Below are 13,264 nucleotides of genomic sequence, written 5' to 3'. Positions count from 1 at the left end.
AGGGATGATAAGGGGAGTGTGTGCAGAATGGTATATATGTTGTGCCCCGTAGTCCCACTGTCCTTAATGACGAGTCTTTGTGAACTGGCCCTTGTCGCATTATTCTATTGATTGTTATTCTCTCCCCCTCCCATCTCTCTCTGTCTCCTTCTAAACCCCCCTCCCCACTCTCCTCTCTTGTTCTGTTGAATGGCTGTAAAGGTGGAATATTTTGAAGACAACAGTCGAGGCTGCTTGGGGAACTCTGAACTGGCAGCTGAGGTAAGAGAGGACATTGGGTTTGTATTTCCATGCTGTTGTGTGTCAGGTTTTAATCTGTATGTAATGTCTGTTGACGTTGCTTTGATATCAGCTGTTGGTTCATGAGTATAGTGAAGCTCTGAAGAGGTGTGAATGTGGCGGTTAGTAAACCCAGCAACCAGTTCTTCTACTGTTTGTGTTTGTGTGCCTGTTTGCACATGCGTTTTTTACAACCTTGCAAACATATGTGTATGTATTTATGTGAATTGGTTTAACAATGTATACCTATGATACGGAAAAGGCTGTGACTGCCACTTTTGCGTCGCTAGACTGTCGTTTGACTATTTGTTGCTCACTCCGGCGAACACATGAGCTCATTATATTAGCCCTGATATGATCGTAGGGTGGAATAAGGATGCATTAGACACATTTAAGCATCTGTTTTCCCATCCAAGTTGCCCTGCTCGGAAGCTGACTACATTAGATCAGCCACTTTGCCTTTATCTCCAAGCTGCGGTGAGCTGAGCGCCTTAGTGATGAAGTGGTGGCATCCTCAGTTTAAAGCGTCCCACGCTGCCCGCTGATTGGTGCCAGAGCCAGGCATGTGTAGATACAAGAGACCAGGGAGAGGAGGAGGGAGGAGGAGGAGGAACTGTACGCACTGGCTCCAGAGCCAGGGGGCCGTCCTTCTTCTCCTAGGTTCTGGAGTCAAATGAGGTAAAGGGAGTAAAAGTTAGTGGGTCACGCATGCGTACGTGTTTGATTGTCGGGCGTAGTAACCTGTGGCGTGTGGCCGCTGAGAGCTGCTGCGCCGCAGCTTGCCAAGTCGGGGCACGCTTGTGTGTGTTTATGTGGAAAAGACGTTTGAGCGGCGAGGCTTCATACAGAAAGGATTTATTGAGCAGCAAACAAGCTGTTGTCTGAGAATCTTGTGATATCTTCTCCAAGTAGAAGAAAGAAAGCTTTGATTTGACTGCCATCAGATGCACAGCATAATGTGTCAAAAGCCAAGCACGTGGAAGTGATGAGATATAACTTGAGGACATTTATCCTGGCAGATACTTTCACATGCGTCACTACAGTGATATGAAATATAGGTTAGTCAATCAGTTTCAAATGTTGTGAATGGATTTAGTGAAGTTCCAGTGACATACTCTAGTTTACCTCTAAGCCTGCTCTAATCTCTCTCCATGTGTAGATAGCCTCTTTGTCTACAAGGTATACACGACCATCTGGTTTGCAGGGAAACAATCTTTGAACTGTCCATTTGTGGGAAGAGCTGTGTGCTGTTTAACAAGTTTGTGTTCTTTGCCTTTGTTGTTGCTTTCCTGAGCTCCTGTTTGTAGAGGGTCATGGTTGCTGTGCTTGTCCTTGGTGCAGTGTTTAGATATGTTTCCTTGCCAAACATTTCCCTAGTTACACAAAGACAAACACCCTCTACACCCAAGCTGAGGGCCTTAATTTTGAGTATGACAATTCAAATAACTAGTTACACACTATCATCAAGTATCTTCAGGACCCACACAACAGCTCCAAGATGTTGGACCTTAAAAACATTGTGTGACAGTAGACATGGTTAAAAGCAAGTCAAGCTTTGGTTGATTTATTTCATTTTTACAGCAGACTGTTTGCTAGTTTTCTTTGCTGTTCAGGAAGCTGAATTAAGAGGTTACCACAACAGTTTAAAAGACAGACAGACTGCACTCGTGTGATTTTCTTTTCCACGCCCCTACACAGGATTTCCTCTTTATACATCAGATGAACTTCACACAGTGGACTGGTGGGAAAGACTCAAAAGCAGAGTAGAAACACTCAAACCACTGAGTGCGTGACAGCAGATGGAACGCTTGTTAATCATATGTTTAGCCTTGCATGGAATCCCCAGCCTTGTTCACAAAGGGTTAACACTGACCTAGTTTCCGTGGCAACACTGAATGTCTGATGACATCATTGCTTTAATTTTAGCTCAAGTCCGGCATCCAAGGTTGGTCACATGACCAACTAGCCGGCACCACATGTGTGTATGCGCGTGTATTCATTTAGTAAGTGGTTTGGTGCATCGTACAGACTCAGGAAGTGGAGGGTTTGACATCACCTCTTCCATTCAGCGTTGGCTTTCAGTGTATTTACTGCTCTGTGAGGTTTCCACTCAGTCAGTAAGGACATGCAGCTCTGTTACTCATGTGCCATGACACATAACAAGGGAACCTATGGTTGATTGATATGTGAGTCAACTGTGACCGTAGAGATACAGTTAGTCCTTTTCTCACAGATCTTCCTTTCAATCTTCAGGTCACATTATCTTGGTCCTGCTTTCGTCTTGACTCAAGTGTTTTTTGATGATGAACAAAAACATGTCTCTAATTCTTATTCTCCTGTAATGATCCTTGTTTAAAGTTATTGGATTATAATTACATTTATTTGCCAATCTTAATTAAGATCATTAAACGTTTACTTGTTGATAATATTTCTGCGGTGTGAATGTGGACATTGTATGTGAAATACAATGGTATATTTTACTTCACTGTACAAGAGGTGCACCCAATAAAACACCTGCACAATATAATTTAATCTAATACAAGAGATTTATTTGAAAATGTTCTGTTTTTGATATCAATCGGACCGTATAAGTACTGGTCTTCTCTTGAAGCTGTTACTTCTTCCAGGTTTTAGACTCTCAAAGACACCTCAAGGACTTGAAAACATCATATACATAAATCCTCATGGGATTCCACGTGACTTTTTAATGTATATAGTCACCAACAATTCCCTCACTTGCATGAAATCATTAATGTATAGGGACATGCCAAGCTCTGCAGTGTTTCATGTTTCACTTCTAATTAATGGCGATTAGCAGACGCTCATCTCTGTAGTGTCTGTCCTGCCACACCGCTGATAGTCCTGAATGTACTGTACCAGTGAACATGGCTGGACATAAACCTGCACTCCTGGGCTGGATCAATACCCTGCATGGCATGAGGAGCTGTGGTTGGTGGCTTGTTGGCATCGTCGGTGGTATCTGTGTTTGATGTTGGAGGGAGGTTGTCAGCCGCCTGGTGCCGCAGTTAATAAAAAATGAATGGAAAGAGAAGGGGGAGGAGCTGTTTCTGTTGCACTGTTGTCTGTTGCTTGAGCTCTTTAACTCTCACCTCTCTGGCGGCTGCTCTGCTGCTCCCACTGGGCATGCAGTTTATACAATCCTGAATCCCACTGCTGCCAGACACTGCAGCCAGGTTTTATGTAACACAGCGCCACAGCTGTTGGAGTTTTCAACACACCATTGAAACATGCACATAAAAATATTGATTTCTGAAGCAACAGAAGCATTTTCATGTGCATTGGACTCTAGAGTAAAAATACATGGCATGAGCACCCTTTACTCAAACTTCATATTTAAAGGACCAAACATGATCTAGCTGTCATCTTTAATACACAAGCCTTTTGAATTGACCTTGATTGTAAATCTGGATGATTTAGTGTATTTAGTGTAAAACACTACATGGCTTGAAGGTTTTACTGTGTTGCCACAGCAGAGTACTGGCCCTTTAAGCCAGGCTACGCCTGACTTGAACATATGGGAAGCTAATCTTAGCCCAAGTCCTGAGAGAGACAAGGATGGCAACCAGCCACTCTGCAGGGCTGAGGAAGGTTTCTCTTGGTTTCTCTCTATCTGTTTTTCACTGAGCAATTTCTGATTTAACCCCTAAATACTGTCCACAAAATTCATCACCTAACCATTCAGGTCAAAATGTATTTCACCTGACAAAAACTGCACCAGTGAAACAACTACATGCTGTTAATGATTACATCATTGTCCAATCAGATGTGGCTGCTCAGCTATTTTTCATGACTTGGCACACATTAGCCTGGCAGGTAGTAGTACACAGTGTTCTTTTATTGTTTTGGAGCCATTTTTAACTCACTTGTTCTTCATCCATTTCCCTTCTGTCTGTTGTCTACTCTCTTTGTCTCACACCCAAAATCTTCTAACAGATTCTGTATATTGATTACATTCCTCTCCTTTTCATATCCCAAACCTCAAGCACAAAGAGCTTCCTCTTAAAAACAGCACCCTCCTCCTCCTCCCTTGTCGTTATTTTTTAGCAGCTCCACCCTGCCCAACAGCCCCCCACCCACCACCACCTTTCCATTTTTTTCCCTCCTCCTTCTCAAACCACTCCTCCCTTTCTCTTTGTGAGGAGCGGTGAGGAGGGGTAGGGGGTTAGGCCTTCCCCAGCTGGGCTATTCGTGCTGACTTGCACGTGCCGAATGTCAGGAGGTATGACTCAGACTGGATACACTACACTCAGTACTACGATTCACACCCAAACACACCCTGAACCTAACACCATTCTGCCTGGGAGCAGGTCAGGGGTTGGGGCAGAAGGCAATGAAAGTAAAGACAAAGAGAGAAAAACAAAAAAAATTATAGCCAGACAGATGGATGGATAACATAACCAGGTGACGCCTTAAATATGCACAATATGTAAACAGCCTGCCACTCATTGTAGTAAGACAGATGGAAAGATACACTTTAAATATAGATACATATACACTCTGCATATGGTTACACATCCTTACAGAGGAAATTGTTTTATCATATCCTGTACAAAAAACAACACTGTCAATCATTTAATCAACATCAAAATCCTTTTCATCAAATCAGTGATATCCAACACAGGACCAAACCAGGTAAAGAATAAGCCTGTAATAATAATAAGAAGAGATTTCAGTAAGAAATGTGTCTTATTTGTTCAACCAGGCTGAAACACTTTGTGTTGCTTCTACTCTGTTAAATATGATGTGTTCAGTGCTACTCTGCAGCCTCTTGTCCCGCCCACCAATAAACCCAGTGACCCTCAGTGAACAATCCAATACTGTACACATACTAGCATGTGTCTCTGTGTGTGTGTGTGTGTGTGTGTGTGTGTGTGTGTGTGTGTGTGTGTGTGTCTGTGTCTGTGTGTGTGTCTGTGTGTGTATGCGCTCACGTGCATGCAGATGGAAAAAAAATCTTTAAATGGCTTCTTCATTTATTGCCTTGTGTGCATTTGCAGGAGCTTTTAGTGTGTTTAGCTGCATCTCACTGCCTCTGCGTGCATGTGATGAGAAACAGATGCAGGAATGGAGAAAGTTAGTGAAAGACAAAGAGACAAAAAGAGCAAAAAGAAAAGGAGAGGGGGAAGGAGAAAGAGTCATAGTGTGTCAGATCAGATGACCTTGATGCCATTAGACTGCAGGGCAATGTGGGTGGGGGGGGGGTATGGAGGTAGACGGGAGCAGCGGTGGAGAAAGGGCTTGTCAGCTGACAGGAAGAGATGGGAGGAGGGGAAATGACCCTCATGTCATGCCCGTGATGCTCACAGTCATATGAGTTGTTTAAAGGCTGCCATGCTTTGTAAGAAAAAAAGACCAAATGTATATTTTTTACCCAACAAGGCACAAATCCTGCTTCTGATTAGAGTTGATGCAGAGATAGTGAAATCACATCAGTTCTCAGAAACTCTGTGAAAGCCATGAAACAGAACAATTTGTTCTTTATTGGATTTGTGTATTTCATACACCTAGACCTCCCACTAACTGTGAAATTTAAAAAGCTCATTTTGATGTGTGAGGGTTTTATGTCAGGACTTTGTGAGAAGAAAAGACAAAGATGACTCAGGCTTAGTCATATACAAGTCAACCCAACACACACCGCTGACGATGGACTTTTGTTTTCAGTCATCCCTCCTACATGTTTCCTCTGTGCTGCTGAGAAACAGAAAGCAAAGAGAAGTGAGAGAAATGGAGAGAGAGAGAGAGGATGAGAGACGACATGAAACAGCTCATTTGGATAATAATTTGACTAGATTGTGAGATGAAGTGATCGAGAGTCTCTGTTGAACCTTCCTCTCCCAATGCCGGGTTATAGCAGATTTACCGTAAGTGCTGCAGTATACTTGTTCATCTTTTCCATTTCATTTTCACTGAAAAGTTAAGGTACTTGGGTTTCTTGAGGTCTCAGTGTCATGTGAAGTGAACTCACTTGAATTAGAGAGTTGAATTAGAAGTTAACTAGCCTACATTACATGCCTTCCAGCTGTAATTTAATCTGTCACATTGTCATGTTATCTAGAAGTAACCCATTGTGTTCAGGAGGTGATTTCAGGACAGCTCTCTGGGGCATGCCTTTAATCACAGTGAAACATCGTAATGCTTGGAACTTACTTTATGCCCTTTTCAATGTTTCATATTCTTTTGTATGAATCATGACTGTGGCAAACACAAGAACTACTGAGCAGTGTTTTTAAGTTAAATGACACCAGCTTTATGTTACTGGTTTTGAGTCATCAAAGAGCAAGAGTGGTCTTACTGTAAATATTTTTTATCTGCCTACATACAATAGATGGTGTCATAAATATGATATATACAGTTTGTCATTTAGAACCTACATCATGTGTTGGAAACAGCTGAATTTGTTAGTGTAGAGGTTCCCTCTTCTATGTAAATGTTTTTGTCAAATCGCACTTCTTTGTTTTACTCAACTCTGTATGTGGCCAGTAACACACTCAGAGATCATGTTTTTACAGTGTACGTGAGTGAGTCGGTGTACGCTGTTGTACACAAGTTCAGTTTACGTTTCTGTTCTGATTCCTTGATGTACATTTAAAAAAGTGAAAGTGTTTCTGGCCATGTGATGTCATTCATTTCTAGCATTGTTTATATTAGATCTAGTTGTAATGACTAGATCTGGTCTACTGAGGTCTCTTTTAGCCGAATGACCAAGTTAGCTTTGAAAAATTATTTCTTTTGGCTTGTGTTGTTAAGCCAGTTTTACGTTTAGAATTCTTTCCACTGAAAGGTCTGACTTTTCCAATAAGCTAGACCACAGCATTTAAAAACAGAAAAAAGTCCTTCTTTAAAATGAGGAACTGTGTGTAGAGAGCATGTGATTCAGGGGTTAAGCCTTGAGTCAGAAATGCTGTGTCACTGCAGCCGGGGGAGTGAGCAAGAACAAGTCAGTCGGGTGAATGAAAGCGCATGTTTTCAAGTGTCCGTTGGTGTGTGGTGTTTGTGATAGTAATAGACAGAGTGGGCATGTGTCAGATGACACAGGTGCCCACCCAGTGGTGGAGGCAAGCGTCCTGGTGGGAGACACTGATGATGATGATGTTGTGGTGATGATGATGACGATGCAGCTACGTCATCGCCACATGTGTTTCCTACCTCTCTTGCTCACTGCTCTCCCTCTCACTCATTGGCACTCCCTGGTCACATGACCAAATGCTCTACTTCTCCTCTCCTTCTCAGCTTAGGCTGCGCTGTGTTTCTCTTTTGGATTGGCACTCATCTGTGTGTGTGTGTATATACGAATATGTGTGGCAACAAAGAGACAGACAGTGTACAATTTAGAGGGCCAGAGAGCGGGTGCGTCAGAAAGTGGTGGAACGGTAATGCAATAAGCTATGCTAGAAGGAGAAAAGGCTCAGGCAACAAAACAGAGAGACAAATCGAGAGAAGGAGACAGAGGCAGATTGAGAAAGCCAGAGAAAATGAGAGATCAAGAGAGACGAAGAGAAACAGAGAAAGCTTAAGTAAGAGAAGCAGGGAAAGGCTACTGAAGTTAATCCAGCCATAGCGCAGTGTAATCGGCACATGCTCCGTAATATAAGAGAATAATACTACGCAGGAGCTGACAGCGATCTGTGTGGGGGAGACGGCCATGTTTTCCCCCCCTCCTCCTCCTGGTTAAATCTGCTCCAAAACTCCAGCAATGTTGGAGAGAAGAGAAGAGACTCCACAAGGCCGACCAGCCAGCAAGCGGGCGAGAGGAAACATCCAGCAATCATGACAACGTTGATGATAATAATGACAGTGACGCCAAGGCAGGACAATGGTGAGGAGAGAACAACAAGAGGACGTTATCTTAGGCTGGTGGACAGGAGAGGATGGAAGGCAAAGTCTTGCATCCTCAGCTAACTATAACGGGTTGATTACTTGTGGTTGCTGTCTTCGTTTGGCCACAACCTGCCGATTCTCTTGCTGTTTGTACCCTCGTCTTCTTTATTCTTCTTCCTCCTCTCCATCATCTCTCCTCCCATTACAGAATCAGTTACAAGAATAACTGAGAGACTCTGTCTTGCTTTTAACTGTTTTCTCCACAGACTTCCCGCTTTGTATCTTCCCTCTTCACAGTGTCTTCCTCCTTTCCTTTCTCTTCATCCTGCTCCTCTTGCTTGCCGATGTCGAAGTGTCGTCCGCTGTTCCCTCTCCATCGCCCAGCGTAGTTGTCTTCCTCTTATACCTCTAACATAATCACATTGCCATTATTCCTCCAATCTCTTCCCCCCTGTAGGTGAATGAGTAGACATTATAGACTGTTGATGGATGATTGTATATCGAGTGACCCTCAGCTTCCCTCAGTCAGAAACCTCCCACCTTGTCTGTTTCCTTTGGATGTTGGAAGAAGGGTCAGCAAGACAGCCAGCAAGCCAGCAACCTCTTCTTCTACCAACCTTTCTCTCTCTTGTGCACGCAGCCTTGCTATAGGACCCATTATCAGCCACAGGTGTAAGACCGAAGCTTTTTGTTTCAAGCGAGGAATGGCCAACCGATGTGAATGTGGATGAGGAAGAAAATGGAGATGGAAGAACCGTCATTGGTCGTCTCTCCTTTGGCCCAGGGCTGAGTCGAAACTAGACACTCAAACATGGAATGAAATCTCTGTAAGGAAAACCAGGCGACGGTTGCAGAAGGCATAAACAAGCAACTTAACGTTGCTTTTCCTCGCTCCTTTTTCCTGTTGATGTCGTTGTTAGGTGAGATTGTGTATTCGCTTGGCAGCCTCTGGTCGCCTCTGCACTCGCAATCAGAGAAGCACTGTCATAGCCGAAATTGCCAATACTGGGCTTTTGTGGATAAACAAAACACATAACATAGCCTTATATGTAACATCATCTAATGCAGTAGAGTAAGTAGTGTAAAAGGGCGTGGATATAGACAGAGAGAGGTTTTCTCATTGGTAAGAGCTCTGCTGCACTGTGCTGTTTCCTAGGCTGCTGCTACCAGTGACTATCCCCCACAGCTCTCTCTGTTTCTGCTCACTGCACACTCCTCCATTCCATCGTACGTGCCCGCTGTGGCTCAGATAATGGCCTCTCGCTCTGTAACACACTGAAGAGAGAGAGGAGAGGAGATGGAGGGAGAGGCTGCGTGAGAGGGAGGGGAATGGAGGGAGGGAGGGAGAGAGAGAGAGAGGGGAAGGTGGGGGCTGCAAGAGAAGCCGACTGCATGTGTAGCCGAGAGAAAGAAAGAGGATATTGAAAAAGGGAAGGGAGGAGCAGACAGAGATAATAAGAAAGGAAAAAGGAGAGAACAGAAAGCGTCGGCCATAAGAAGAGGCAAGAGAATGAGAAACGCGTGTGCTGTGCTGGGGGGAGGTGTGTTGTGTGAGTGTGACTGGCTGTGTGTGCGTGTGTGAATGCATGTATGTGTACTTCGCTGCTCGGTCTGTCTGTGCGCTGCACAGACGTGAAGACATAAAAAGGAATACAACCCAACAAGGCCGGATTGCTTGTGAGCTGCTCTGCCGGCAAGCAATTCTCATGCTCCTCTCTGTCTCCTCTTCTGCTTTCTGCTCTCTGACTGGCGGCTCTGTCTGGACGTCTAGGACCACGTAAGTATGCGTCGTGGTCCTCGGGCTCTCAGCCGGCTTCATATTGTTACGGTCTCTGCTTCATGTTCCTGCTCGGCACGGCAGCAAAGGAAGGGGTGGGGGAAGAAGGAGGAGGACAAGAAGGAGGATGGGGGGTGTTGTGTATCTGGGATTTAGGTTCAGCTGTCTACTCACAAGCTGAACTTAACCCCCTCACCACCACCACTATTATCTTTACAGGCTTTGTCTCCTGCCTCTAGCTGTTTTTTGCAGTGTCAGTGTTAAACAGCACTTGCATTGCTCTGCTACAGAGCTGTAAAGGCTTATATTATTTAAAGGGCTCTCAGACTAAAGTGTCCGGTCTACCAGGTTCCACAAGATCTGAACCTGTTATGTGTGTTGATGTTTTTGGATGCACTTTTTGGTGTGTGTCAAGTTTGTACAATTGTGTGTGCATTTGTGTGTGTGAAAAAGAGTGACACAGTAAGAGAGAAGAAAGAGATTGATTCATGATAAAAGAGTAGGTTCTGTCATGGTGTAAATATTTTTCAAAGCACGTGGTCTGTACAGTGTGAGGAATTTGGATAGGCATAAAGTGGCTGCGGGTATCAGCACAGTACAGTATTTCCATCATGGACCGGCATATAGATTGACAAAAAAGTCAACCACGGTGAATCAAAGCTTAGCTAGATTATGTATATGTGGCTTCAAAGAACTGTCATTTTGTGTGTGGTGCAGTATTTGATATGTGCTCTCCCAGCAAAGCAGACTAAAGTCCATCTGTTCTAAGTGTTGAGCTGGTGGTGCTTTAAACCCATGTGACTTTTTGTGTTTTGCATATGTAACTTTGATAAAAAAAAAAAAAAGAGGAAAAGAGAGTGTCAGTATGACTGACTGTGATTGTGGGTGTTAGGTTGGGCAGTGTTGCAGGCATTCTGTTTCAACACACTGCAGTTCTCATAACTGCTGTGCACAGTCGTCCCCCCCCCCCCCCCCCTCCTTCCTCTTTCCCGTCTGATGCCACTGATAGTGCAGACATGGGGCCTCTCACGTATTGGATGCCGGCTGTTCACTGCCACCCCCAACCCCCTCCCCTCAAACCCCACAGCATCTCTCACCAATCCCACTGCCACCCCCTGGGACCCCCACCAGACACCCGGCGCAGAAGGTGGATTCAAAAGACCCGAGCATACTGCCTGTCCAGTAATTAGCCACTTCAAATGCTCATTTCAATAATATTCAAATGATGGGGAAGCTGGATGTCAGGCTCACTTCCACTGTCATACACTGATGGATCTACAAACAAGAGCCATCTTCTCTCTTTTATTTGGCTGGAGATGATAGAATACTGAGTGTTTCACATCTATCTGAATCAGTAACTAGTTCACAGTTATGTTGGGGTGTGTGACCAGCAGCTGGCTTGAGGTTAGTTTGTGTGTATGTGCAATGAATGATTTATATTTTCGTCATTCTGTCTGATAGCAGCTTTTGTAATGTATGGAGTGCACTTTTGCAGGGAAGGATTGTACTTGCTATCAACCTTTTAATGCATTGTGTTATCCTCTGCAGTTTAGGCTACTGTACAGTGTGAAGCATACAGTTGGTGCTTGTTTGTTGTTGGTGTCCTGTCTGTTTCTAGTAAACACACACAGAGAAGACTGACAGTAACAAAGTCTTTAATACAGTGCATTGACCTCTTTCAAAATACTAATACTAAAATGTATTTATATGGTGAGTCTGCCATTGTTTTCTACTCACAAGGGCTAGTAGTGGCTGTGTTGGAGTGTGTTACATTGTTCAGCCATAACATGAACTCTGTCAATGATTCCTCAGGCTGCCCTTGGATTATCTTTGTTTGCTCCTCCTCTCTAGACTCATTTAATCATAATCTATGAGCAGCTAACCTAGGCTGAATACTGTTTGAAAGTAATATCTTAGGATTCAGGTGAACTGAAGAACCATACATGGCTTTACCATATCAAGATCATTCAGATTAGTAGTCATTGAGACAAATATAGCAAATAACTTTTAAACTGTCCACACCTTGTTTACACGATTGTGGTCAAACTGGTGCTTCAAGAAGGCTAAAATACACAGAATGCTTTGAAATGTAATTTGACACAGGATCAGGTGATGTGTTTGCAGTTTTCAGTGTGTGGTAACTGTCCCAATTTTGACTTAGAGAGGAAGTGAGATATGTGGCTACACTGATCAGCTTCTGATTAGTGTTACCAAATGTCTCTCTTTAGACCCACGGAAATGACTGATAAGGAAGTGTTTTTAAGACAAAAGAAGCAATTCCTCACTTACTTCTGACTTTTAGCCAGCATGTTTATAAAACACTTTAAAATTTTATGTCTCCTTATATTTTATACTGGGATGCAATGACTGCAAGGAATACAGTAGTTTAAAAAATGAGCATCTGTGAAAACAGCCCATCTAAACTACAGATGCAGTTACCTTGTCACTTTTCAAGTCAGAAGGAGAGCAGAAAGTCGAGCCTATCTCAAATTTTGAGAGCAGTCAGTTGTTGCTTACATTTTGTCTTGAAAATCAGAGATAGGAATGACAAAGATTTGTTCCCCAGGATCCTTACAAAAGTGTTAAGCCAAAAAACCTGTATTGAAAGAGGCCTCTATACAATACAGTACATGGGACATACAGTATAAACAACAGGATCCAGGATTGAGTCCTCTTTGCTTCATCCTTTGCCAAAATAAAGAAAAGTTTATTGTAATTGTATTTCTGTCTATTAAATAAGTTTTCATTAATGTACAATAGGTTAATTAGAGTCACACCCCACACAGAGGCTGCTGTGCTCATCACACATCATCTGTGCAAAGTTGTTTGAATCGCAAAAACCAACTAAATGAATGACACATTGCAATTGCTGGAGTCCTATGCTGTCAAATCTTAAATTTTACAAAAGTCAATATATCTCTGCCCACTGTTTGCCTTTTAATTTGAGCTTGCACTGTTTCTGTCACCAGTTTTACAAAACTGCAAAACCTGAGAGTCTACATCATCTCCACAACTCATTTAGAACATCCCATTTGGTGCCTTGTAATGGTATACTTTTATTTTTATAAAATATTTCCAAAGAAGTTCAGTCAGGTTGAGGTATTTTGACTGCTGATGAAAGGCAATGTAAGTCAAGTCACACCTGAATATTTTCTTCACTGTTAATCACTTCATCAACTTCTCATGATTGCTTATCATAAGGTCTTCAATAGAGTTGTGGTTTCTTAGGCAGGCACGGAAGTTTTCCATTTACCCTAGAACCATATATATCTACAACATCTCTAACACAAGACTGTCCATATAGACATTTGTCAGTCATCCTGTTTTCATACGCTAACTCTAAACTCTGCATCCTCACTGCTACACCAC

General features: G+C 43.1%; 1 protein-coding gene across 4 annotated transcripts in view; it reads left to right on the top strand.

Annotated features, from left to right (window-relative positions):
- Positions 1–13,264, top strand: part of tet3 (tet methylcytosine dioxygenase 3) — a 36,351-nt gene that overhangs the window by 967 nt on the left and 22,120 nt on the right. Inside the window, exon 2 of one of the 4 annotated variants that reach the window (XM_067602901.1) lies at positions 202–261. Coding sequence is in view for 2 of the 4 variants with exons in the window: in XM_067602875.1 (XP_067458976.1) it covers positions 6,138–6,161 (24 nt within the window). In the remaining 2 variants the exon portion in view is untranslated. Of the gene's footprint in view, positions 1–201; positions 262–6,034; positions 6,162–8,026; positions 8,117–9,480; positions 9,896–13,264 lie in introns of those variants that run through there. The other 3 variants (XM_067602875.1, XM_067602884.1, XM_067602893.1) reach the window with 3 other exon arrangements.

Source organism: Thunnus thynnus, chromosome 2 (assembly GCF_963924715.1).
Source record: "Thunnus thynnus chromosome 2, fThuThy2.1, whole genome shotgun sequence".
Classification (NCBI taxonomy): domain Eukaryota; kingdom Metazoa; phylum Chordata; class Actinopteri; order Scombriformes; family Scombridae; genus Thunnus; species Thunnus thynnus.
The sequence above is the reverse complement of the archived record's forward strand: the minus strand, read 5'-3'. Positions and strand labels throughout refer to the sequence as shown.